The sequence below is a fragment of the Gymnogyps californianus genome, chromosome 6 (genome assembly GCF_018139145.2).
Source record: "Gymnogyps californianus isolate 813 chromosome 6, ASM1813914v2, whole genome shotgun sequence".
In the NCBI taxonomy this organism is placed as follows: domain Eukaryota; kingdom Metazoa; phylum Chordata; class Aves; order Accipitriformes; family Cathartidae; genus Gymnogyps; species Gymnogyps californianus.
Genome location: NC_059476.1, coordinates 22,249,405 through 22,275,166, shown reverse-complemented (window position 1 = coordinate 22,275,166; position 25,762 = coordinate 22,249,405). Strand labels below are relative to the sequence as shown.

General features: G+C 43.6%; 1 protein-coding gene across 1 annotated transcript in view; it reads left to right on the top strand.

The window, feature by feature from the left end:
• Positions 1-1,136: 1,136 nt before the first annotated feature.
• SEC31B (SEC31 homolog B, COPII coat complex component) overlaps positions 1,137-25,762 on the top strand; it is a 33,904-nt gene continuing 9,278 nt past the window's right edge. Inside the window, exons 1-21 of the mRNA XM_050899310.1 lie at positions 1,137-1,196; positions 4,043-4,131; positions 5,685-5,808; positions 6,612-6,807; positions 7,590-7,685; positions 8,748-8,888; positions 9,394-9,536; positions 9,789-9,888; positions 11,812-11,973; positions 13,907-14,059; positions 14,809-15,039; positions 16,513-16,587; positions 17,199-17,282; positions 18,243-18,351; positions 18,762-18,940; positions 19,601-19,727; positions 20,887-21,032; positions 22,319-22,492; positions 23,107-23,295; positions 23,988-24,201; positions 24,593-24,919. Of these exons, the coding sequence (XP_050755267.1) occupies positions 4,053-4,131; positions 5,685-5,808; positions 6,612-6,807; positions 7,590-7,685; positions 8,748-8,888; positions 9,394-9,536; positions 9,789-9,888; positions 11,812-11,973; positions 13,907-14,059; positions 14,809-15,039; positions 16,513-16,587; positions 17,199-17,282; positions 18,243-18,351; positions 18,762-18,940; positions 19,601-19,727; positions 20,887-21,032; positions 22,319-22,492; positions 23,107-23,295; positions 23,988-24,201; positions 24,593-24,919 (3,049 nt within the window). The 5' untranslated portion in view covers positions 1,137-1,196; positions 4,043-4,052. The remainder of the gene's footprint in view (positions 1,197-4,042; positions 4,132-5,684; positions 5,809-6,611; positions 6,808-7,589; positions 7,686-8,747; positions 8,889-9,393; positions 9,537-9,788; positions 9,889-11,811; positions 11,974-13,906; positions 14,060-14,808; positions 15,040-16,512; positions 16,588-17,198; positions 17,283-18,242; positions 18,352-18,761; positions 18,941-19,600; positions 19,728-20,886; positions 21,033-22,318; positions 22,493-23,106; positions 23,296-23,987; positions 24,202-24,592; positions 24,920-25,762) is intronic.

The following is a 25,762-nucleotide window of genomic DNA, read 5'->3' as shown; positions in this document are numbered from 1 at the left end:
GTTTCTTTATATACCATGGGAGCTGTCGTGGAGGAATGTGCTGAGCCCTACCCTGCAACAACCCCGCCTTGCAAACACCAATGATTAGCTGAGATTAGTGTCTCTGTGCCTTCTGTAATCGGGGTTTATAATAAGCACTTATGAGAACAGCGTGGCTATAGGATATTGGGGGGCTGCGAAAGGAGAGTGTCAGAGCAATGCAAAGGGAAGGGACAGTACTAAGATTTTAAATTGATGCTGGGGTGTGGAGGCTGTAGGATGGTTTGTGTCTTAACCATTGTGTCATGCCTGAGAGGCCTTTTTCAATTCTTAGGGTGGCTGCTTGTCACCTGGGTGACCTTGGACAAGTCTTTTTTGTTCTGCCCAAGTTTCACCTTTAGCTAAGGGGGATCAGGCTATCAGCTCCTTTGTGTGCTGTGCTGGAAGTCCGTTCCCAGCAGGAACTGTTCAAAGAGGAACGTTGGGTGCCCAGTGGTAGGAGGAGGATTGGGGAAGTCAGTAGGAGGGGATTTCTGATTGACAGTATTTGGGTGGTGCAAGAGAGAGAAGGCCTTACTAGAGTGATACCAGGGACGATTATCATGGCAGCTTTGAGGGTCAGTTAGCTGATACAACAACAACGACAGTCTTTTAGGAGGTATTCTAAGCCACAAGTGTTTCAAGTTAGCGTAGGTGAGGGATTTTTGCCTCTGTCAGCGTTTCCTGCGTGGTCCGTCATGGTTTGAGAGCATGTGCTTTTACTTTTCCACTGTTTAGCTGTGTGCTCTCCGTTTCCCAGCGGTGGGGAGTGCTCTGACCTGCTGGGTTTTGCATTGCAAAGTGTTACCTTTTAAGGACACTGTGCAGGAAACGATGGCTGGGGGAGGCTGCAGGGAAATGCTGCTTCTGTCCTCTGACCCCCGTTGGGGCTGGGGTTCGCTAATACGTTAGATCTGTAATCGGATGTCTGTAGAAGGAGGAGGAATTGTCATGATTAATTAATTAGAGGTCCTGAGAAAAGCATGAGCTTTCTCAGAAGTCTTAGATGCTATTTTGGGAGATGACAGCAGGTGGCAATCGCTCCCTGAAAATGCTCCTGTGGGAGTCCGGTGCTCCTGAACTTTTCTCAGGCAGCCACCAGAGGCTGCTGAAGAAAGGCCTTTTCCTGCCTTAAGGATCGTGAGTCCTGTCCTGGATCCAGACATGCTTCTCTAAGAGTAAGACTCAGATCAGGCTTTTTTTTTTCCTTCCGAACTCAGAGCCCACTGATTTAAGGAGTAGGTGCTGCTGCATCCCTGCAGAACCTCAGCTGCAATGGAGCTGAACTGATAGGAGGTGCTTAAGAGATGGTGTGATACTGTGATCTTGGCTTCTTATGCATCTCCTGTGGGCCTTCTCAAGTCTGTTGGCACTACTGCTGCTTTGCCTTGAGGACCAGGGACACAGTGTACCTGTTCAATACCTATGATGCAGCACTTCTACGGTTGTTCTGTTGATATTGAGCCACTCTAAATGGCGCCTTGTTTGCTTTCCTATGTCTGGGTGAGTTATCATGGGCAAGACACTTTACCTTCACGTTCTGTCCTGACTTAAGTTTGTGAAAAGAGAACAGTAATGTTGACTTTCTTATGCAAAATGCTCTACTGACAAGAAAAGCTGGCAATTGATCAATACTGTTCTGAACATTTTTTGTGGCTTGTCTTTGTTTGCGTGTTGAATGCAAATTGTGCCAGCCATGCAGCTGGTCCAGCACAGAGGGTAAGGAGTGGGAGCTTGTACCATTCACCTGGCTAAGTTTGTGATGGTTGTGCTCTTCATTGCTTCCTTACCAGTTAATTTATTAGAGGGAAGAGGTCACTTGGCCATTGTCTAATAATGTTCACAGGGGAGTTGCCCTCTCAAAAGCCAAGAAGCAGCGAGGCCTGCATGTACAGCCAGCTCCTACAATTGATGGATTGTAACTGGAGGAGGAAGAGGCAAGAAAGGGACTGGTAAGGAACATAGCAGCTGTCCTGCTCCCCCACATCAGTGGAGACAAGTGGTGCTTTGTGCAGTAGACCGCTGCTAGCAGGTTCACCTGACTCCTCCTGGGGATGTTTTCATTGAAGACAGGAGACCTGGACAGTGTTCCTGCGCTAGTATGGGAGACAGATGAGTAGACACTGGAACTTCTCGGCAGAGAGAATGTGATGGAGCCCTAATGAGTACTCTGCAAAGTGTGTGCTGGAAGATAAGAAAGTAAGCTTTAGAGGTCTGTTACAGTGATGAGGAGGAGATAACCTTTCCACCTCTGTTCCTGGGCTGCATGAGGAAACAGTTGCACTTGTGTTATTGTACAAGAGCTCTGTTCAGATTGCTCTGGGCCTCAGCTAAGTTGGGATAAGGTTAATGTGAGAATAGCAATAGGCACTTTGAGCTTTGGGAGATACCACTGCAGACTAATGCTAAAAAGCATTAAATAAATTCTAATCAAACAGCATGTCCTGATAGTGTATGGGGGAGAGAGAGGATGTCCTTAGCTTCTGACTGGTCATGGAGGAGAAACCCTAAAAATAGCGTGGAGTTATTAGCCAGGAGGTCCAAGACCAAGAAGTAATGCTGACCAGATTTCCCTTTTTGTGGGCCTCAGGAGGCCATAGCTTCATATAAGCCACAAGATGACGGGAAGGCTTTTTCAAAACTGGGTTGGGTTGTTTTTTTTTTTTGGATGGTTTGGCCAGACAGTGGGCTGGCCACAGCAAGCTACCTTTATGAACTTGGTTACAAATGAACATCCATACTCTGGCCTAAGTAAGGCCAAACTCTGAAGCACTTACACTTGTAGCCCTGCATCTGAAGAGAGGGCCACGTGGTGCAGACTGTGGTTTAACTGTCAGCCCGGTTAGCACAATGTCATGTAACCAGGAGAGGTTAATCACAGTGAGCTGGTAAGATGCAGAGTGTTTTGCTGTGCTGCCTGCTGACGGTTTTACTTTATTCAGCATGATATCATCTGAGTGCATAGTTAGCAGCTCTGTTTAGCTAGAGTTAAAAGACTGCACTGCAGCCAGGCTCAAAAGGTTTAGGAACTGCTCATGAGAGTGACCCTGCTAGCCTGTGAATGATATGTCCACACATCATTTATGTTACTGACATGCCTAGAAGGCCTGGGCATAGTCTGGGATGGAGAGGTCCTGGGTGCTTTCTCCTCAGCAAGAACGGGATCCTACATGGAACAATAATTTGTATTTATATTCAGTTTTGCAGCCTCCTGGCTGCCTGCTGTTGTTTGACTTTCAATTATCCCGCTACATTATTGCCCAACTAATCTCTCTCCAGTGACATGGGGAAGTTGTGTTCCCATTTTACAGGTGTCAGTAGATCTATCCAGAGTAAATAAAAAAGAATTGTTGTCAGAGCTGAGATTGAAACGCAGTAGTTACTTCTGGATCACTTCTTCTCACCTTCTACCATTTACAAACTCAAGCAGAAAGTCAAATGAATTTTTTCCTTTCACTTCTCAGAGGAACGAGAACAAAGTACATTAACTGAATTGGCATGTGATATCATTACACTTCATTTTCTGTTGCCACGTCACTTTTCTGCTTGGAATTTAGCCTGCCCTGAGATTCTTTCTGCTCCTTTTTTGCCTATGTATATACTAGCATCAGCTTGTTCAGAGAGAGCAACTAGTGCTTTGCAAATATATTTGTTTAAATTAATTTCTGCAGCTGATTTGAACCAGCCTGGACTGAAGACTTGCGTATGTTGTTTAATTTAGATCCCCTTCCTTTTACTGAAACTGTCCTGTAATCAGGGTATATGAAAAAGGGAGCTACATATGAAAGACAGTCTGGGATCAGACAACTGGGATTGTTTGGGTTTTTCCCTTGAATTCTAAAATACCCTAATTTATTCCTGTGAAACTGTATTCACTAGCTCAGGAAGTAAGAAGTAACTTCTCTCTATTGAGAGCAATTTGTTCGCAGGGTGCCTTTGTAAGGGGGATATTTTGTTACTGGTGTGGTTATTTTCATGTTGACTTTATCCAGCTATTCTAACCACTGTGTGAAATTTCTTCTAGAGCCTAGAAAATGAAGCTAAAGGAAATTGAGCGAACAGCTGTCCAGGCATGGAGTCCAGCAAACAACCACCCCATTTATCTAGCAACAGGTAAAGTTCTTCACAATTTGTGAAAATTAAAGAATGAGTCACAGAGAGATTTTATGTAGAGTTGTATTGGCTTTACAATTCCCACCTTAATAATCTCTGGAAAACTTACAAGCAATATACTGAAAACATTACAGCCTTAGTTTTTTTAAAGTGACCTATAGAGGACTATTTGTGTGCCAAGCTTGGACACCTTAAAGGCCAGTGATTTTTTCAGAGGGTGAATACATGGCTTTTTTGATCTAAATTCTAATTAAGTCTGTATGAACTCCAACACCTGCTTGCTATAAAAATTAAAACAAAATAAAGTTACTTACTTGGTATGTCTGTGGAAAAAAAAAAAGTTCATTCTAATCATGTTCATTTAAACTCACTTTTACTTTGTTGGTCTGCAGACATTATCATGTGGTTTGACAATCAAATAATAGAAATCTCTTCTTCCTAAAGTTGCATGTTTTGGTTATCATTCAATTTTCAATATTTCTGCAAAACCTTAAATTTGCATTTTGTTGATATTATTCATTATTCACTATTGTTATAATAATTTTATTTCCTGAAGCACAAAGTCAGCCTGTTCACTGAGTTGGCAGTGAGTGAGTTTAGTGTCTGTGTGGAACCAACAGCTTGGGTTGTCTTCCCAACATGAGAACTAGTCAGCTCTGTCTCTTGCCTGGATTGTGCAGCACTGCCATATTGTTTTGCTTTTTTTTTCAGCAGTAACTGTCAAAATAAAGTGACAAAACTCCGGCTGTTGCCTTAAAAGCAACATTACCATTTTTGGGGTAGATAGTCTATTTTCTGTTTCCCTAATAAGGACAGATTTTTGGTTGAACCAAAGGTCTTGGCTTCAGTCTGCTTTAAGTCAGAAACTGCATAGTTTCATAATTTGTACTGCTTTTTGATAGTCTCTCGGGCACTTTGCATGCCATAGGCAGTTACAAGGTACCTCTGTGGCAACTGGGTGACTATTTGCCTGGCAGTGTCCCATTAGGCAATGTTAAATCTATTTTTAGCTTTTATTCTGTAAGCTAGGGAGAAGGAAGGAAGCCACCACTGTGTGACTGCTAGCTGTCTGTGGGTCATTGGGGAATGTTTAGTTGGCTAAGGTTGAAGAACTTTTGCTGTAGACCAGGTTTAGAAGGTTTGATCAAGACATATGGTCACGGTTGAGAAGCAGTATACAGAAGTATTTGGGATCATACTCGTAGCAGGGTTTCATGATGCGACTGCATTTGTAATTTAGATAAGGAATTAATATCAGAAGCTGTGGCTGCTTGGAAGACAGTATATGAATTATATTTATCCCAAGAGAGAAAGGTATTTGTGCAACAGTGACCCTGGTGCCCAGAATTTCTTGAAGAGGTTCTGATTTTTTTCAAAATCTTTGTCGTAATTGTTGGTTCCTCTTTCTGAGGTGTTCAAACATGTCCTCTCCTTGAACGGGCACAACCAAGGTTGTGTTGACTATCAAGAATAGGTTTCCAGTGCGTTGCTCTTTTTGTGTCTTGTGGTCTTGAAAAAAGTGCCCACTTGTTTTGCCCTTGTACTTCTGCTAGGAACATCTGCCCAACAACTGGATGCATCCTTCAGTACAAATGCCACCTTGGAAATATTCGAGGTTGACTTCAGGGATCCCTCCCTGGACATGAAGCAGAAAGGAACACTTCCTGCCTCAAACAGGTACTAGGGGCTCATACTGACATATCAGTCAGTGGAACTGAAAAGGGCTTTTCTGGTACTAGAAAGGAGAGAAGGAGATCATATTTTTGGGGTATAAAGTGATCTTTTAGATCAGTTGACCTCTGTCTTCAAGAATTGAACATTTTTGTTGACACAAATCATGTTGGGTGTAAAAGTACAGCAGATGGACCATTGTAGAAGTCTGAAAGGACTTATATGGTAGTCAGTCAGGAGAGTCATTCTGTATCATGTGAATTTGCTGGGGCTAATGATTTGCAATAAAGAGACTAGAGGAAGAGTGAAACTTGTCTTCCAGCTTTTTAAGACAAGGCTGTTTCTTAGGCTCATCAGTGTGGGTGACATTTGCCCCCAGCATAAAACACAGCCTTGATTTGTAACTAGCAGCTTTTACAGTGGGTAAACATATTTTTCAGATAATAGCTCTGGAAAAGAAGGCATATAGTCCTGTAATCTAATTTTCTTTATAGTGTCCATTAGAGGAGTTCACCCTCCAAATCCCTTATGAGGTCCTAAATGTTTGGGGGGGGGGGGGGGGACGGCAAAAAAAGAGAGAGACAAACTAGCTCTTCCTTTGTAAGTTCCCTTTAAAAGTCTTTAGAAGTAAGCTCATTTTCCGTGTAAGACCCACAGTCATCTTCAAAGGGAAATGGTTATTTTGAGGTGCAGACTGATGGTTATGTTTGATAGGTTGGAACATGGATATGGTCTTCGGTAATGCAGAGGGTGTTTTGAATTCCACCAAGTGTTGTGGCCTACGCCAGCTTTATTTTCTTCTTTTTTAGGTTTCATAAGCTGATCTGGGGTAACTTTGGAAATGGGTCCCCGGAGTCCTCCGGTGTGATCATTGGTGGAGGGGATAATGGTGTACTGACAATGTACAGTGTGCACCGCATCTTGGCTTCAAAGAGTGAACCTGTAATTGGGCAGACAGAGAAGCATTCAGGTCCTGTTCGAGCTCTTGACTTCAACCCTTTCCAGGTATGCAACATAAAGATACTTATAACCAAATGAAAATTAACCTCCATATTAAAAAAATATCTTTTTCCCTTGTGTATAGAGATTTATAAACTGAAGGAACAGTTTTTAACCTGAAAGAGGCGTGGTAGTTGTGACACAAGGCTGGTTTAGGACTCAGATTTGGGTTCTGTTCACAGCTTTGCCACTGAATTCCCCTGTGCCCTTGATCAAGTCTCTTACCTCTCTGTAAAAACATGTCTTGTAATACTGTTACGTTAGACCATTTGAAATCGGAACTTTTTTTATTTGTTCAGTTGGTGTCTAATTCAGTGGGGCTCTGATCACGCTTGAAGGGACTGCAACATAAGTGAGTAGTGAACAGAACACAAGTTCTTGTGGTAGCACAAAGGCAAATTGAAAGTTGTCTGCAGACCCTTGTGGGAAACCTGCACCTTCTCAGAAGAAATGTCCTTGGTGCCAGGGTGCAGGGCAAAGGCTCAGCTGGCCAGAGACAGCGTCTTCCAGGCCTGTGGCAGAGTTTCATGATGAGTAACACCAGCCACCTGCACGTGCAGCTTGCTAGACAAATTTTAAACAGGTCTATACCATGGCACAGCTGAAGGCACGGAGGCCAGAAATGTGCTTGGTTTATGATCTGGTTAGTATCTTTCTGCTTACCAGTGGCTGTGAAATGCAGCTCTCATCTGACTTCGGAAGCTTTTGCATTTTTTGCTTACATTTACTTTTAAGAAATCCATCCTCTTTCCCTGTGGAACTGAGCTGAGCTTTTCTTTTTTCTGCAGAGTAACCTCTTGGCTTCTGGAGCCAATGATTCTGAAATTTTCATCTGGGACTTGAATAACTTCAGTGTGCCTATGACTCCAGGGGCTAAATCACAGGTAAACGAGTTTTCCTCTGGACAATACCTCTGCAGTTTTATATCTCAGTAGGCAAGGCAAAAATATGTTAGTGTGTGGAGTCATCCTGGTCTAGTCAGTCTGTGAAGGGGGAATGACCTTGACGTCTATCAGGAGAAGGATGAATCAGAACTGACTGATCAGCTTCATTCTGGGGAGGTGGAAAGAGTGTTATAAGGGGAGGGGAGGTAGGCTGGCAAGCTCTGGAAGGATGCACTTTGCATGGATGGGTAAGCTCTCTGTGGATTTGAATCAAGTAACTGACCAGTTTATCTTGTGATCCAGCTGGGGCATGTGTGATGGATTAAGAAGGCTTATTGGACCTTCTCTGAGGAAGGAATTTACTTCAGGCTTCAGCTGAAGCTTTTCATATCTCATGAAAGTAATATCCCTAGCAGAGCCAGTGAGCCATTTAATGCATCTTGGCTATTAGTCCCAGATAATGTTTCCTGAGTTTGAAGACGAAGAAGCTTCTGATGCTGATTATGTTATTCAGGGCAATCAACTCCTGAAAGTGAAAAAATCATAGTAAACTTGCCTAAAAGCAGGCCAAGTTTTTCCTCCAGTAAGCCTCCCATTTGTCTCCTTGCCTATCTCCTGCATTGCAGTAGATACAGTAACAGCAATTAGCCTTGAATGCTTCATCATTTTCCATCTCACTGCACTCCTGAAATGTTGCACAAGGTCATCTTTCCATTTAAGTTCATCCCAGGAGTCAGGGTAGAAGCATCTATGTTCTCTCAGCTGCGGTTCTCTGAACTGATTTATGACACATTTGGCCAATGCAGAATCCAGTACCTGCTGGTGCTTTTCCAGGGGACATTCCCCCTTAGAATTTGGCTGTCCACTGTACATTCTGAGTAAAGGACTTCCCATGCTCCCTAGTCTTTCTGGTCAGTGCTGCTATTTCCAGTTAGTTGATCAGTGATTGAAGAGAAGAATCTATATATCCTCAAATCACTTAGTTAAGTTAGTGACGGAATCTTGTGATTAGTGTTCCTCAACATGGGAATAATGGATGTGTGGCCTTTCCTATCTTGGCAGCCTCATGAAGACATCAGTGTGGTGTCCTGGAATCGGCAGGTGCAGCATATCCTGTCCTCCGCTCACCCCAGCGGCAAGGCTGTGGTTTGGGACCTCAGGAAGAATGAGCCTATCATCAAAGTCAGTGACCACAGCAACAGAGTGAGTGGAGGAAAGACTATGATTCCGACTAGCTTACAACATGCCACATGTGGCTGCAAAGCAGTGGCACGGGCTCTTGGGATCAAGTGTTTTTATTGTGGGAGCTGTTGGGCTGGTTCTCTTGGAGTTGTAGCATCAAAGCACCTCTCTCTTTTTTTCCCCTAATGAAACGGAGAAACAAGACCCCTAGCTGTTCCTAAAATTAGGGCACCCTTGCATTCAATTTCTGTGTTCACAGCTCATTTATGAGAAGCCTCTTGTGTTTTAATCCCAGCTGTCTTCCTAGATCAACTTTGAACTAGTCCTTCAACTTCTGTATGGTTAGTGGGTTTTTTGCTGTGTAGAGAAGGTAGAAATACTTGCTTCCCACAGCAAGACATTGCTAGACTTTCTTTATGTCAAGCATTCTAGACGAGTTAAGTGCAAAATGATGTGGCTCTGGGCCATTTTTGCTATTGCCAGCTTGCTTTGCTGAATTCTCAGCCTATGCTATTTTTGTCCCTAGATGCATTGCTCAGGAATGGCCTGGCATCCAGAAGTTGCAACCCAGCTAGTCCTTTCCTCTGAGGATGACCGCTTGCCAGTGATCCAAATATGGGACTTACGTTTTGCTACCTCTCCTTTGAGCCAGCTGGAAGGGCACACGAGGTGAGGGCCTGCTTGTTCTGTTGCCTTTTCAAGGATCTCCATCTTTAAAAGGCAGACATCTGGGAGCCTGGAGTTAGGAGAACTATGATTTTTTTGCTAGGCCTGCTTTGTTTCTCAGGTGAATCTGGTTGAGGGTAGAGATGAGAACTAGCATTTCTGAGCTTAAGCAGCATTTCTGCTGCTTTCTTGGTGACAGGGTGGGAGAGTGGACTGGGTATGAAATATGACTGATTTCTTTCTGATCTATTTTAGGGGAGTTCTCTCTGTCTCCTGGTGCCAGGCTGACCCTGAACTGCTGTTGAGTAGCGCCAAAGACAACCGGATTTTGTGCTGGAACCCAAGTATGGGGGAGGTACATAACCACAGCTATAAGTACACATGGTCTGCCTTATACAGAGTTGTGTGCTATGCTATGTATGTGTCCCTTCTCTGTGTCCCTGTGGAGTGCCAGTGTGATTTCCTCCAGTATGTCTTCTGCACTCTTCCTGTCTGGAGTGAATGAGAGTGTTGTCCATATCCAGACTGAAAACAACAGAGACAGAGATTTTCTCTGATATATCTGTGTCCAGAGATCATAGAGGGAAGAAAGCTTTAACTAAAACTTAGTTTCAGCTAATTATGATTACTCTTGTTGTGTTCACATATGTAGTGTTCTCTGTGTTCATTTGTTTCTTCTTTCTTCTCCTAGGGTAGTAAGTTTTAGGGGGAAAACTTGAAGGAGAATGAGGAGCATTTGTTGGGGTCATTGAGAGGGGAACAATGTAATTAAATACGTGTGTAAACTTCATTCATAGTACAGTGTTTTCACATCTATATGCTTATCTAGTCATGTATCTCAAAATTACCACCTTTGAAATATCTTTGTATCACCTGAATTAAAATAGGACTGTGTAAAAAATTTTTCTGCACACCAATGCTGAATTTCTGGATAAAACTGAATTTTGAACTTTGAACAAAATTCATGCAGTTGATCTTGATGATAGCATGGCGAAAGTACTCTTAGCAATACTGAACAAAGTCCAGCTGGGAGCACCAGGCTGGATTCATTTCATGAGACAATTTCACTTAGCTGACCACCTTTGCCTTGGAAGCATGGAAAAAAATTAATCCATTTTCATAAAATGCATGAAATGCTGCTGTTGTGGTTTCATGGGATTTGATGCTTACTCTGTACAGATGTCTAGTGGTTAGAAGAGAATCAGACTCTCTAACGTTCCTGAAGTCTAATTTTTACTAAAGTCTTTTCACTGTGTTTTAGCAGAAAAATGTAAAAAAAAAAACAGTTTTAGTGCAGCTGGCTCATCTTTATGCATGCTGCTGTAGATTTGCAAAGTCCAAATTCCACTTAGGCATTTATGCACAAACTATTGCTAGGGGGCTGTTCTTGACTGGTACCAATGAACAGAAAATTTTCAGGTGATACAAAAATTGGGGAGGTTTTCAATAGGAAGGACAGTACAGTTATACAGAATGGCTGATCTGATGAATTTGGGGGAAGAGTTGGTTTCTTTGGTTTTGGGAGATATTTGGGGGGGGGGGTTGGTCTTTTTTTTTTTTTTTTTTTTTTTTTAATTTAGCAATCTGAATTTTAATATAAGCAAATGCAAGGTTTTATACCTGGGAACAGAAAACGCAGATCATGTTCCCACAGAGAAGGAAGCTGTGATTCTCTGTGCTTTGTGCCTGTGAGGCATAAAGGAAATCTCTTTATTTTACAGACTGGAGGTTCAAAGTCAAGGTTGCGTTAGTGAGTTGCCCAACATCAGGCAGGAAGTCTGTGACTGGGCCATGAATTGAACTTTGGATTTTTGAATGCTGGACCAGAAACTTTTTGGCTGCAATATCCTTCATAGTTCATCTGCAGCTATTACAGTCCTCTTTTGTTGTTCTACTTTTTTCTGTAGGCTTTTGTTTTCCTTGTCAAATGTGCAAACAGAAAGAATAGCCTGGAATAACACGTTCTTGCTCATGACACCTTCTTGCCTTTTGGCTTGTGGTTTTCTTGTGTTGTTTTCTGGTGTGTCTCCCTTGGTTAACAGCAGGTGTGACAGTACTGACTTGTTGCTTTTGCATTTTGTTCTACAACCAGAATCCTGTGGTATAGCAGGTTTCTGGCTTTCTGCTCTTTGGGCTCAATGCGCTGTAACTCGGTTGCAATGCGTCCTTCAAGAAGCAAAAATAAGAGACAATGTGACACACTTGCTGTGGGCAAGTAATTTGGGGAAAGCAGGGGACTATTCGTGTTGTGCTTCTGCCTTCTGTCTTTCTGTGATAGGTGGTTTACGAGTTGCCCATTCGGAGTCAGTGGTGCTTTGATGTCCAGTGGTGTCCTAGGAATCCTTCAGTCTTCTCTGCTGCCACTTTTGATGGGTGGATCAACATTTATTCTGTTATGGGTGGGAACTTACAAGCTCAGCAGAAGACGCAGGCTGACAAGGTAAAGTCCTGTGAACATGTTACGGCTTGACAGATTGGCAATTACTCACCTGACTTCTGAGAGCATTAGAAGCACACATGTGTAACAGTATGATTTTTAAGTGATGCAGTCTGTCCCACCCACCAGGATGTATAGCTGTATGGTGTGGGGACTTAATATCCACCAAGTCCCAAAGGGACTACATTGCCTCTTGACAAAGGTGTGTCAGTATTTCTTGTAAAATTCATTAAAGTGTGTAGAGAACCAAGATCAAGTGTAGTTTTGATGTTATATATATATTATGGTTATTACTACTAGACTAAAAATAAAGCAGCACACCTGTTAGAGCAACAAGCTTGTCTTGTCATTAGGTTAAAATTAAATACATTGATACTAATTAATACAACATGTTATTCTTTATTAGTTCAGAAGAGAATTTTGAAAAGTAGCTTGTAAGCCGCTATTAGCGATTTTCCTCGAGTCAATTAACTATAACTTGGAACATGTTAATATTTTGATACTGAAACCAGTTACTTAGCCAATGAATAGATGGGCAAACTCTGAACAGATTACATGTCAGTACTGTCTAAAATTTTAGTTTTAATCTGGTGTCTAGTCTTTTAATTCCCTCCCTCCCAGCCAAGAAATGCCTTACAATATAGGTTTTAAGAGAATACATATGAGCTGGCTTAAGTGTTATTTATATAGTCATTTACAGCTGACTGAGTTTAGTTTCATAGGATTGGCGAGAGAAAGAAAATACTTTGTCAAGCAACAGCTGTAGGAGATTAAGGATTTATTTAACCCATGGAGTATTTTCTTTCTGTGTGTTCTTCATGTGCACGCGTGTGCCACACTTCCACTCTTCAAAACTGGAGAACAGTAGGGTAGAATAACTCCTAGGTAAATAGAATAACAAGTAAGAACAAAAACAGGAGGAGATAATGACAATTACGGAGGCAGGGAGTTCATGACCAAGAGGTCTCCTTCCTCTGGATTCCATGGTATCAGGACAGAAACTGTGTTGAAGACCTGGTGGTTGGTGTTACTGGTACCCTAGTAGTGTGTGTTTATTTTTTGAAGGTTTAGGGTGATTGATCTGTTAGGTGTAAGCTGTTCCTCCAGGAAATGGTCATTCTTTGGATTTGGTTTCCCCTCAAGAAAGACTTGAGAGACAAAACGTGTAGGTCTTGCCTGTGATTCTTTGTTTGGCAACCTTAGCTTGATGAGCCTTGTGTTGCTTCTTTTCAGGTATGCTGGTCAGCTGTATTTTGGAGCTATGCCCTGTGGTCCAGTCAAACTTGAACAGGGTTATCTTTAGCAAACAACAAATCTATGCCAACAATGTTAACAATTAAGAATGCTTATGAACAGCATTATATGTATGCTCACTGACTTCCTAAATGTCAGAAATCCAGATCAGAGGCCACTTCTGACATTCTCTTGTCTAGGCAAGAAAGTCTGGGGAGATTATTTCACCAGCCTCATCTGAACTATAAAAGCTTGAGACAGTCCTTAAAACTAACCCATTTGAAAGACCCTAGCAACAGAAAGGGAGTCAGCATTCCTTTGTGAGCAAAACAAAAAATAAGTTGGACAACTTTTGACCATATGTTGTCACTGTCTTGCATAAAACAAGTAATTTTGTAACTCCTGTGTTTATGAGCTGGGTGCTAGGCCAGACAGTGTTTGTTAGGGAATTTGCATCTTGCTAAGGAAAAATTACTTGAAAATCTCTCAAGGTGAATCTTTCTTGAGAAATAATTTCTGGAACTGTTTGGAAATACTATTTCTCTCACATAGAGGCTTGGTGGTATTCCAGGAAGAAGTGCTGTAATAGCCTTTTTCTTCATAAGCGAGGAAAGTAACTAATTACTAAGCAATAGTTTTTTGTGCTTACTCCATACAGAGAGGAATTGAATTATATCTTATTCCTTTCTCCATCTGATTCTAGATCTCTTCCTCCTTCAACAACCTGGATCCCTTTGGCACAGGACAGATCCTTCCTCCTCTGCAGGTGCCAGAGCAAGTAGCTCAGACCACCTTGATTCCACCATTAAAAAAGCCACCCAAGTGGATTCGCAGACCTGTGGGGGTTTCATTTGCAGTAAGTGAATGGAGCATCCTTAGCTTAAAATGCAATAGGTGTGTCGTCTTGTGACACAATCCTTTTCTTTCACTAGAGAAACCTTTTTATCTTGCCATTGCTAGTTGTTTCAATGCCTGTTCAAGGTGCAGTGCGGTGTCCCATGGAGCAAAGCTCTTTTGCTCAACATTCAGATATATTTCCAACAAGAAAGAGTCCTGCGGCAGAGAATGGGAGGTTATAAGAAAGAGTTAACAAAGCTAAGGAAGACTTAAAAAAGCTGTCCTTGTAGGCTGTGACATGCATTCCCATTTTCCTCTGTTTTTCTCCTTCCTATCCAGGTATTTCATTTTCTTTGCCTCTTTGCTCCTAAACCAAAAGGCTGAATTGTTCTTTAGCCTGTGGCTTGACTTGTTCTGTCTGTCTAGGGCCTGCTATTCACATGATAGTTTTTATCACTGCAGCCTGCCTCTCCATGTCAGAACAGAGCAAACAGTTCCAAATGGTACTTTTTCCTCTGTGCCTCTCTGGCATTTGCAGTTGGCTAGGCCTGATAACACATACACAAGTGTCATGGTTATCAGTCTTCAGCTGGAGGGCTTGTGATGTGAACTCCCTTGATGTCCCTACCATCCATACACATTAAACTGTTTGGGTTCCTTGTGATCATAGCTGGAGCTTGAGTCCACCTTGCTGAATGAAGAGCTAAGTGAGTTGCTTTTACCTTCATTTATAAGAATGCTTACTGTGTCTCCCTCTGTCTTTCTCAGTTTGGAGGAAAACTTATTTCCTTTGGTCTTACCAAAGCTCCTGGACAGCAAATGCAGCAGACTTACCCACACCAGGTATTCATCAGTCAAGTCACTACTGAAACTGAATTCCTGCTCCGATCCAGAGAACTGCAGATGGCCTTGCAGTCAGGGAACCTCCTTGATTACTGCCAGGGCAAGATCCAGACAGCCAAGTTGACGTTTGATGAGAACCTTTGGAACTTCTTGAAGGTAGGATGGCTGTGGTGAAACACTGAGGTCAGTTCTTTTACAGTCCTGGGGTGGAATGTGTTCGTTATGATCCTCTTTAGCCCTTTATATTCCTGTTACTTAACATATAAAATGGAACTGAATAGGCTAGTTAGTTACTTGTCTAAAGAAAAGTTTTTGCAGTTGAGGTCTTGGAGGTTGCCTTATTTTTCAGTAGGAATGGTCTTTTCAGTGGACTTGTTTGGGCTTCCTGTCAAAGCGCTAAACAAGATTTTCTCATCTCAACCCACTGCCAAGCTATATCTGCTTGCTACCTGTGGAGCTCTACTGTTATTATTTCTCAAGGCAAAGTCCAAATGGGCAATGAGATTCCCCAGTAATAAGGGAGAGAGCTGTGGTGGCATGAGGACCGGCTGTAGCTCTACATAGGACAATGGTTTCATTGACAATTTGGTAATATGAAAGAGTTCAGTAATGAAGAGTGGCCGCCCTTCTGGAGGGGCAGGGCTTAGCCTTGGTAGTGTTTGACAGACACTCATAGGCAGGCTGCGTGTGGAGCGAAATATTGGGATCTTTTCCATAGTATTACATTTGCATGGGGAATCATATCTCTGGAATAGGATGGCCAGGTGTTGGCAGTAGTCTCCATTGCAAGGGTCATTGCAACAATGTCTTCAGCTGCATTGGATGAGATACGTCAAACTGTTCTAGTGAATTTTTATAATCCAGCTGGCCCATGGTCCTGTGAGTCCACACCAGCACGTACAAGATCTATTACTATTGATGGTCTTAAACTACAAACCAAGCTTCTGTACAAAAGACTGTCCTGCATGACCATTTCTGCATCTGCAAGAACAGTTTCTAACTGACTGTTTACAAGTATCTTATCCGTGTACAGTTTGGTCAGTTCTATAGTAGGAACAGCCTGAGACTTACTGAGACAGACAGATTCTCCTTGCAGAATGTTAATCACGCATTAGAGCATACAAATAGTGCCTATCAATTAGGCTGCATGCAGCCTGTAGGAATCTCTGGGACTGTCTGAAATCCCCACCCTGGGGAGCTTCTGTAACAATTAGTTAACTAATTTTTGTGAAGCCAGCTAGGAGTTCAGGCAACCACCTTGTCTGAGTTTCATCCAGGCTCAAATCAGTCCATTGTCTCTGTGCAGAGATTAGCTTGGCAATTCCTAGACCATCCAGGGAATTAATGACCAAGTACACTAAGTATGCATGCAGTCATAGCCCTGATACACAGTTGTGCCTCAATTGTAACTGTGACAAACTTGAATTTCACACTTTTATCATGATTGTAACTTAAATTCCATAGATTTTCCCACAGTAGTCATTAGGTGGACTTGTCGTAGTTGAGTTCCTTATCTATAAAGTGAGCTCTGAACTTTGCTGCTGCCAGAAGCAGCCAACCGTTGGCAGTGTGTAGATGTCTAGGATTTTACATATTTTCTTGTCTTTTTCAATATCCTTTGGGACTCAGGTGAATCTGGAGCAGGAGTCCAGGACTAAACTCCTCAAGCTGCTGGGCTACAGTAAAGAGGATCTGCAAAAAAAGGTAAGGGGTCTTTCCAATAGAGAGAAACCTTTACAGGACTAAAGCTGCTGCAGGAGAGTTGTAGAGTCCCTATTGGAAATGAGTGAGTGATCTCACAGCACACAAAAGACCAAACTGTATGACATGTCAGCTGAGAGGCACCTCAAGTATCCCCCATTAAAAAGCAAATGCGGGCACTTTTAAGGGTATAACTGTAGCTGTACTGGATCAAACCAAAGGGGTCTTGAGCCCAGTTATCTTGCTTCCAGTTGTTGGTGCTCTGGGAAGTGTATAAGAACGGTGCAGTTGTGAGAGCTTTTTCTAGCATCCAGCTCTCTGCATCTCAGGGGATTCTTCAGCCAGGAAGAAGGTGACAGATGAAGACAGTCTGGCATAGCACTGATGGAGCTGTAGGGGAGGAAACTCTTGCAGCAGCATGGACAATGCTCTGAAAAGGATAAATAACCTCTGATAGGCAGCCAGCCAGGAATAGGGAGAGGTGGAACTTTTCAAACAGGTGAAGGAGCCAGGGGAATTGGGTCTGGGGCTTGCCCAGTCACTTGGTGGCTTTGCTGCCCAGGCGTTTAACTTTGATAGGGGCTTCACTCTGTGAATGTCTGTTACTTTTCTAGATCGCTTCATGTTTGAGTAATGGGATCCCAGATAAACAGCCCCTTCCTGAGGCAGATGAGACAAATGCTACACAGCCAGATCAGGTATGTCCTATACATCGTGCGTGTCTGGGAGAGCAGTGGAGGGCAGAATGAACAGGAGGGTTTAATTCCAACCACAAGTTGTTGGGCTCAATGCAGGCATCGCAGAGGGAAGTTCACAGTCCTGTCAGACACTCACAGGGTCAGACTAAATGATCGTAGCAGTCCCTTCTGGCTTTAAAACAAATCAGCAAATGATGAAGACGGACTGCTGGCTGTTAACACTGCAAGAAGGCTTGCTTCACCAGTGCTCATTTCTTCAGTGATAGAGTTAGCCTCACCCCAGCTTACCTTCCTGCTACAGTTCTGGATTTCCTCTCTGAAGCTTCTGCTGTGGTATTTCTTTTGCATTTCTTTCCTTTTCACCTCTATCCTTTGAAATGTATTCTCACATGATTTGGGGATGTCCATCTTCAGATGCCTTCCAAGGCCAGGTTCACCATGCACTGTAAATTTTCCTCCTCTAAAGTATCTAAAACTGCTATCCTCAAATTAGTAATCTTCTTCACAAACCTTAAACACTTGCTGAAATATTCTAGGGGTAGCAATTGTGTCCTGCATTTCAGTGGAGCACCAAGCATGGCTGTGATCCTACCTGTTAGTTACAGATATCACTTGTTGGGCTTGTCCCTGTTCCATCCAAAACTGTTCAGCTTGCTCAAGGGCTGGCAGTTGAGCTGATGAAAGCTGGCCAGCGATACTGTTGGCATTGCATGTCTTTTACCGTCAATCTCCTAAGCTTTGTCAATAGCAGTACTGCTCTTGTTGTTGCCCCAGTGAAACTGTGCAGATTGATAGAGCAGTGACAGGAGGCATGATGGGTTTCCAAGTTGAAATCAGATTTATATGAGCATGCTCAACCAAATGGAGAGCAGCCTCATGCCACTCAGTAATCCATTAAACTGTTTTGGGCAGGATCTGTGTATTCAATGAATTAATTAACCTCTTGCACTCTTTGCACAGCTTTTGATAAATTCCAGTGATGATGTAGCTGCTGCTTCCTCCTCTTCGGCCTTTTTTGACAACCTCATCCCACAGAATATGAGCACATTGGAGATTCCTGTCACAGAAGGTACGTTACATGAAATGTGTTTCTACCCTCTTAGGAAAAGGGGAGAGGAGGGAAAACCAGAAAATTAGAGATACCAGGAAGAATCTGGTCCACTCCAGCAGATGAATACATTTAAAACACATGACCCCTCCCAGTGTCATGCAACATGTCTCAGCATTGTGCAAGCAAATACTCTTTGCAGATAAGAGACTCATTAAAAGTATAGAAGAATCTTATAGATGATGGAAGACTTACTGTCAAGTCAGTGGTTTGTTTTTTTTTAAAGTGCAAAACCTGATTTGGGTTTCCAAATCTTCTTTTAGCTGAGCTTCCATATGTTATTGTTTTTTACTGCCTGCTCTTTAAAACGAGCATCATCAATGCATCTGAATGATGCCCCTGTGGGTTAACTCTGCTTCTCACCTGTGTAGATACAGATGGACTCATCAGCCAAGCCCTTTTGTTGGGGAATTTTGAGGGTGCAGTGGAGCTGTGCATGCGGGCAGAGCGCTTTGCTGATGCCATCATCTTAGCTATAGCTGGTGGGGAGAACCTCCTAAAGGAGACACAGAAGCGCTACTTTGCCAAGCGTAAGACAAAACTCTCCCTGGTAAGTGACAGTTTCGTGTACCTACTGAGCAGGGGAAGGTGTGTGATATCTTGGCAGATGTTTGTCTGAATATATGTGGCAATGCTTTGGCAGGAAGTAGAATGTCAGCAGAATCTGTGCATCTCCTCTTGGCTAGACATTTACTCTAATCTCTTGGTAGTTTTATGACAACTTCATGTTGCCCTAGAATGTCTGTTCCTTTTTTTTAAATCTAATGGTTTCTGCCTCAGCCTCCCCATGCTTGTAACCTGTGGAGCATACTGCTGCTTTACAGCTCAGCTAGGAAGGTCCTAGCTTATTAATTGACAAATGAGGAAGTGTAACAGGGGTTGGGATATCCTAACACTATATTCCCAGTCATTGATACTAGCTGTTCTGAAACAGGATATGTGTTAGACAGATCTTTAGTCTTGCCTAGTGCGGCTGTTTCCATATTCTCTTACGTGCTTTGTTGGGCTTTTTTACTTTCTTTAGAGGTATCGGGTTCCAATTACTGTTAACATTGGTATGCTGGGATTGGTGGACCTTAATGTACAGAGAGGTAGTTGCTGCATATTAGGAAGTGTGCCTGAAAGTGAGCTATCCCTGTGGGTGCACTTGCTTAAGCAGTCAGCTTATCTTTGTTTTCAGTGACTGTCAGGCCTTCTGCTTCCCTTACAGCTGCTTTCCTCCATTGTGCAGCAGAACTGGCAAGATATTGTTTGCACATGTGATCTACAGAGCTGGAAGGAGGCACTGGCCATCTTGTTAACATACTCAAAGCATGAGGACTATACCCAGCTCTGTGGTATGCCGCGTACTATGTTTTGATATGATTTCCCTTAGGGGAGAGCGACTCTGGACTGCTTACAGAAAGAAGTGGATACTGTTGAGGAAGGAAAGCACTCCGTACTCATTACAGCTAGCTGGAACTTATTAAATAAGTGTGGACTGTTGAGTTAGGAGAATGATATATGTACACTGTAGCTGAGAATCATAGTGTAAAGTTATATATGCTGATATTTCCTGTCAGCTCTACCAATAGCATGGAAAAAAACAGGATAGGCACTAGACTGAGACACTAAGTGGGGGATATTTGTTATTTTATTCTGGGGAGAAAGGGATTTCCTTGACAGTAAAAGGTCAGGTGGCTTCACTCCATCTGAAAGAGGTTTACCATTCCAGCACATTCCCCTCCCTTTTAAGCTCAGAAACAGGGGTTAATGAATGTTTGATGGCTTCAGTAGTTTCCTCAGTCCTGTTAATAGTCCAACATGCTCAGCAACTGGTTGTTCTGAGAGTGAGAGTTCAGGCACAATCTAGTGACTGAATCTGATGAAGTTACTCATGTTGCTTAGCTGGGAGCTAGCTCCTGGCTGATGGGAACAGCTAAGTGCTGTTGGAGAAATGCCTGCACTTTATACAAGTAAGATGACACAACTTGAAATGCACGAAAACATGACATCTTCTACAGACCAAATTGTAGGGGTGGAAAGTGGCAGTGGCGATAGTGAGATAGCTCCAGCTCGCCTTTATCTCCTAGCATGTGCTAAACATTGACAACTACCAGATTACTAGCTGTCCCTGGTACTGCATACTACTGTTGCCTGGAGATTCCCACACCTCTTTGAAAAAAAAAAAAAATATTGGATTTTTTCACTGAATTCACTTGTCATTTTTAAGGGTTTTCCTTTCTTTTATATGTCTGGGCAGACATATAAAAATTGGCAGATATATAAAAAATTACTTCTGTTTTTCAACCAACTTGGCTTTGGGATTCCTTAATGATGCCCATTTCTCTGTGTTATCCAATAATTAGGTGCACATCCAAAGCTGTCAACACCTTTTCATGCCAAGCCAGAGGAAGATTGCTAAGAGATGAGGATTGCTAAAAGATGAGCACTGGGGTTAATGAGCTCTTCAAAAAGAGAGTGTGTTAAATGTTGGCTGTATTTCTTCCTCTCTAGACATGCTGGGTGCCCGCCTAGAGTCGGAGGGAGATGCAGCCCTGTCCAATGATGCTTGCCTCTGCTATATCTCATCAGGCAATGTGGAGAGGTTGGTGGAATGCTGGGTAAAAAACCATGAGACTTCGTCACCCCTTGCCCTGCAGGTACAGGTGCTATAATGTTGGTTTGACTCCTCTTTAGGCCAGTCTGGTAGCCCTGATTTGTTTGCATTATCCCATCAAACCGAGTATCTGGCTTCCAGCAGACAGTGGAGACCTGTTCGTAGTCACCAAGGTATCTCCTTCTAGCCTGGATTACAGGCTTACATCTAAAAGAGACTTGCAGTCTTAAACATTATGGGTTTGTGTGTTTAGAGAGTACTGATTACATTGCACATAAATCCAGCCATGGACAGGAGTTATGGCCTACCTGCCTGTCTTTGTGTACTGATGTCATCTCTGAGCTTCCTTTTGGTCAGGGAAGTTTAGACTGTACCTGTTTTCTTACTGGTAGTTGCCTGGGAGTACCTTTGCTGCTGTGCTTATCATGTCTAACTGTAATGCTCCAGTTATCTGGCTGTACCTTCAGAACAGCCTCCAGCAAAATAAAATAAAGTCTAGACTGTATTATTCCCACTGCAAGTAGAATGATCGTGTATGGGAAGTCACAGCTTGCAGATTAATCAGGGCTTCTAAGTCAGCGTTGTTAACCTAGCTGTTACACTTAAACCAGTCTTGGCTAAGTCACTAACCCCTGTTGTGTCCACCAGTCGCTAGAATGAACTAGACAAGTCTTCCACTCAGGTATCTGCAGATAATGCCCTCTGCTACAGAGTTCCCTGGTTTTGCAACCCCACTAGTGAATAACAGCAACAAAAAGGCATCTTCAGTATTCCTGGTTATGTTTGAAACTGGCCTCCTCCCAGTTATCAGTTATGCATATGTCAGCCAATGATGCATATATCATTCTACAGATATAAACATTACTTTGATTTCTAGGAGTTGAAGGAGCTTTGAATAACTAAAAGCCTTCTGGTCTGTTTGTTAGCAGTAGTAGTTTTTCCTAGTGAATTTCTCCTGGTATGGTTTTAATCCTTCCTCTTCCAAGCTGATAGCTTGTAACTCCTAGAGTTACAGTAGTAACTTCCTAGTAAAAAGATCACAGTTGATTGGAACGTCCTTGTGGCTTCTGATTTTCTTTTTTCTCTTACCATAAAAGTAGCAGACTCGGGGTTTGCTTCCTGGTTCCTGTTTTTCTCCACAAAGTGCATCTGAGGAAACAGTAATCAGTGGTAGTATCTGGTGCAGAGTGGAGTAACTTCTGTTCACGTTGGACCTGATGTCAGTTGAAAGTGAGGAAAGCCATCTGGTATTGTCTCAGCATGAGATGGACCAGTAACGCAAGTCAGATTCTGAGTGGTCTTTTTCCTCCCTCCCCCTGACTTATTCAGGATCTCATAGAGAAGGTGATGGTGCTGAGCAGGTCCATTGAGATGCTCCGAGGCACAGCAGGACAAGCGCCAGGCCCTGTCTTGGCAGAACGAATCACCCAATACGCCAGTCTCCTGGCATCACAAGGATGCTTGGCAGCCGCAATGAATTACCTACCCAGCAGCTCTAAAGAGGTGAGTGAGAAATGAGTTGTTGTGGGAAAGAGTAGTATATGGGGAAAAATGATACTTTGTACGAGAGAGAGCTTGGGTTTTGACATGCATCAGGACTTAAGGTTTCACCTTAATTATGGTAACTTGAGAGTAGAGGTGTGGGGTTTTTTTTCTGGGACACAGCTTTTGTCTTCATTTGCTTTGTCTTTGTAGTGCCTTATATTCAGGGAAAAGGAAGGGAGCTATAGAACTGTAAAATGGTTCCAGGAGAACAATACTGTGAAGCAGTTCTCCAGAGAAGCTGCATCTATTCCTGAAACTAGCTAGAGGAAGGGAATGGGGAGATCACCTTGTAGTTTGAAACAAATCTGTCTAGTGCCCAAATATGGGTAGGGGTTGGGGAGGGAAAAGTCTAAAAACTGGGGGAAGGATTCTGCCTGGGAATATGGCAGGTGACATCCCAAATTGCTTACAGATTTGTTGTTTTTTTTTTTTTTCCTGGTGGCTATTGGGGAATTGGTTAGTTTTGCAGGTTGACGCTCAGTGCTCTGGGTCAGGGTCTGCTTTGAATGCCTCCCCAGCACCTTGCATCTGAGGATCTCAAGGCACTTCTCCTAAAGCATAGTTTGTTTCAGCTCCTGATTGAACAGCTCCGAGACCGGCTTTTCCATGCTCAAGGAGAGAATGTGGGTGATCAGCAGCCACCCCCTTTTCCCTACGCTCGTGTCAATGTAGGTGTCATTAAACACACATCTCCAGCAGGCAAGGGTGGTTCCACTCCTGAAGGAGCAGCCCACAAAACAGGTCCCAGACATCCAGAGAAGGTAGGCCTTAAACTCAGGTGTTCATGGCTTGGGGAGAGGGAGGAAGGCTTACTGGGTTGTGGAAGGCTTATGAAGTAATATGAGATGACACAGATTGCAGGCATTGAGGAACTCATCAGTGATGTCCTTCACTGGAGCAAACGCAAGCTCTGTGATAATCCAAAAGCAGGCTGTCTGGCATCTTTTCACAAAGCCCTGTCCCACATGCAGTCACTGGAGGAGACTGTTACAAGTGTAGTGATCCACTGAGATCTCACATGCTGAGGGAAAAGGGCGCTGTGGTTCACTCTCCTGTGCCCATCTCACCCTCATATCTTGGTAAAATTAGTGTAGTATGGCTTAATCTCAGTTCTTGTACAAGACTGTTCAGGAAGTTTTGCTTCCAGCCTCTATTACTTCATTATTGTTCCTTCATTATTTCCTCTGGTTCTGCTTCCAGGAAGTCACTGTATGGGAACTGGCTCCTGAGGACTAATCCTTGTGAGAGCCAGAGAATACTCTGAAGAGTGTGGTGCCCAGCTTGTTGAGCCAGTTATGTGGTGGGAAAGGCCTTTGATCCAATCTATCCAGGGCACCGACAGCAGCAGCATCTTCTCTTGCCTGAGAAGTGACAGGGATAGAAAGTGCATCTGCTTGTGTGTGTATGCACAACTCTGTTGGCCATTTGCAAGTTCTTTGTTTTTTAATTGCAGCCCAACTATCAGTCATCATTTGCCCCTTCAGCACCTTCTCAGCCTTCAGTGCCTTCCCTCTTCCCGCCTCAGCCAGTGCCAGCGATGTCTATGACACCTCACCACGTTGCCCTTCCCCAGGCCAGCACGGGTCCACAAGCAGGTGTCTATTCCAGAGGGCCCCCATACCCACAGTACAACTTGGGCTTGGTTCCAGCAACCGTTTCAGGGCCAGGTAAGCATTGTCTGATAGTCGTGTCCATTCTCCAGGTTTCCTTAGACTAAAGCCTTCAACATGGATGGCTGCTCTACTTTCTTCCTGACAGGCCTATTGTACTTGCAAAGAACAAGTCAGCTGTCTGAGAGGCTTCTCAGTGCTTCTGACACATCTAGTTCTAGGAACTATTGCTGCACGCCCACTGGTATTAAGCATATATAGGGGTGGAGAAGCCACAGCTAACTTTGTGGCAGAGTTTGACTCATGTAGCCTGGGTTATGGGGGATACACCTGGCATGGATATTCTAGGGTATGGCTTGGAGAAGGGTAGACTTACTAGCATGAAGGAGAGCATCAGGAGTAGTTTGCACATGAAACCAGCGATGCTGATACACTCTCTCGTTTGTAGCTGTGTCACAGTCTCAGCCATTCGGACCAGCGGCAGTCAGACCTGTTGGTCCTGCTCCCTTCCCCAGCCAGCCTTCTCTGCCAGGACAGTCCATGCCCATGACATCTCCTGGTGTTCTACCACCTGGACCTGCTCTCTTTACTCCAGCCTCAGTCCCATCATCTCAGCTTCCTGCAGCTTGTCCTCTCCCTGTGGCAAGCCAGTCTCCTCTAGGTTTCTCTTCAGCACCTTTCAACTGCCCCATGAACATGGGTTACCCTCAGGGAGGTCCTGGAGCTCCATCTACTAAGCCTCTGCCAGCAGCCAGCATTCCTCCTCCTCCCACAGGTAAGTACTGCTTGTGTGACTTGTGTGTCCAGGACACTCCTGGATGGGGTTTGCAGTACATAATGGACATAGACCTTCTGAGGTCTGGTCTGTCACCATAAAGGCTGGATGTGGTGCTGAGGCTAACCTTACAGGCACATTGTGCTGAGGTGGTGAAACACCAGCAATGATGACAGTTTCATTCAGCCTGTTCAGCTGCTCTGTCCCCCAGGTTGTGGTTACAAGATGCTGTCTCTTCAGGTACTCAGTGCACCCTGAGTAGTCATCTACTCCAGAGGCATCTGCTCTGACTGAAAGGGTGGTGATTCCCAGGGAATGCCTGGTGGAAGGCTTGCTCATGTAACTTACACAAGAAGTGCATTTGAAATGCTGGGAGAGCAGGGTGCTGCTTCTCTGTCCATGGGATACCCCTTGCTTAGCTTCAGGATAAAATTCCTCTCTCTGCTGTGCTCTAGTTCTCCCCATTTTTTCCTGTTGCCATAAAGTGCTTGCCTGGGAATCACTTCTGGATTCCTCTCTGCAGCGCTCTACACCTGGAGCCTTTCCCCTCTGGGTATGTAGTTTGAATCCAGCCCAGCCTGCAAGTACTGTGAAGTCCTTGCTAGCATGATGAAGAAAAAGAGAGTGTTGTTGGACCTAGTTCCCAGTGGATGGGCACTCCCTCTTTCTATTTCCCACAACATCACCACATCTGGTGCTTGTTAATTCTTTGCTTGCTGTCTCAGGGGACAGGTTTAGCCAGGCTGTGGAGACCCCTAACAACAAGGCTGACAATCCTTAGATTTTTGAGCAGATGCTTCTCCAAGCCATGCGTATTCTGGGAGTGAATGAATTGAGGCTTTG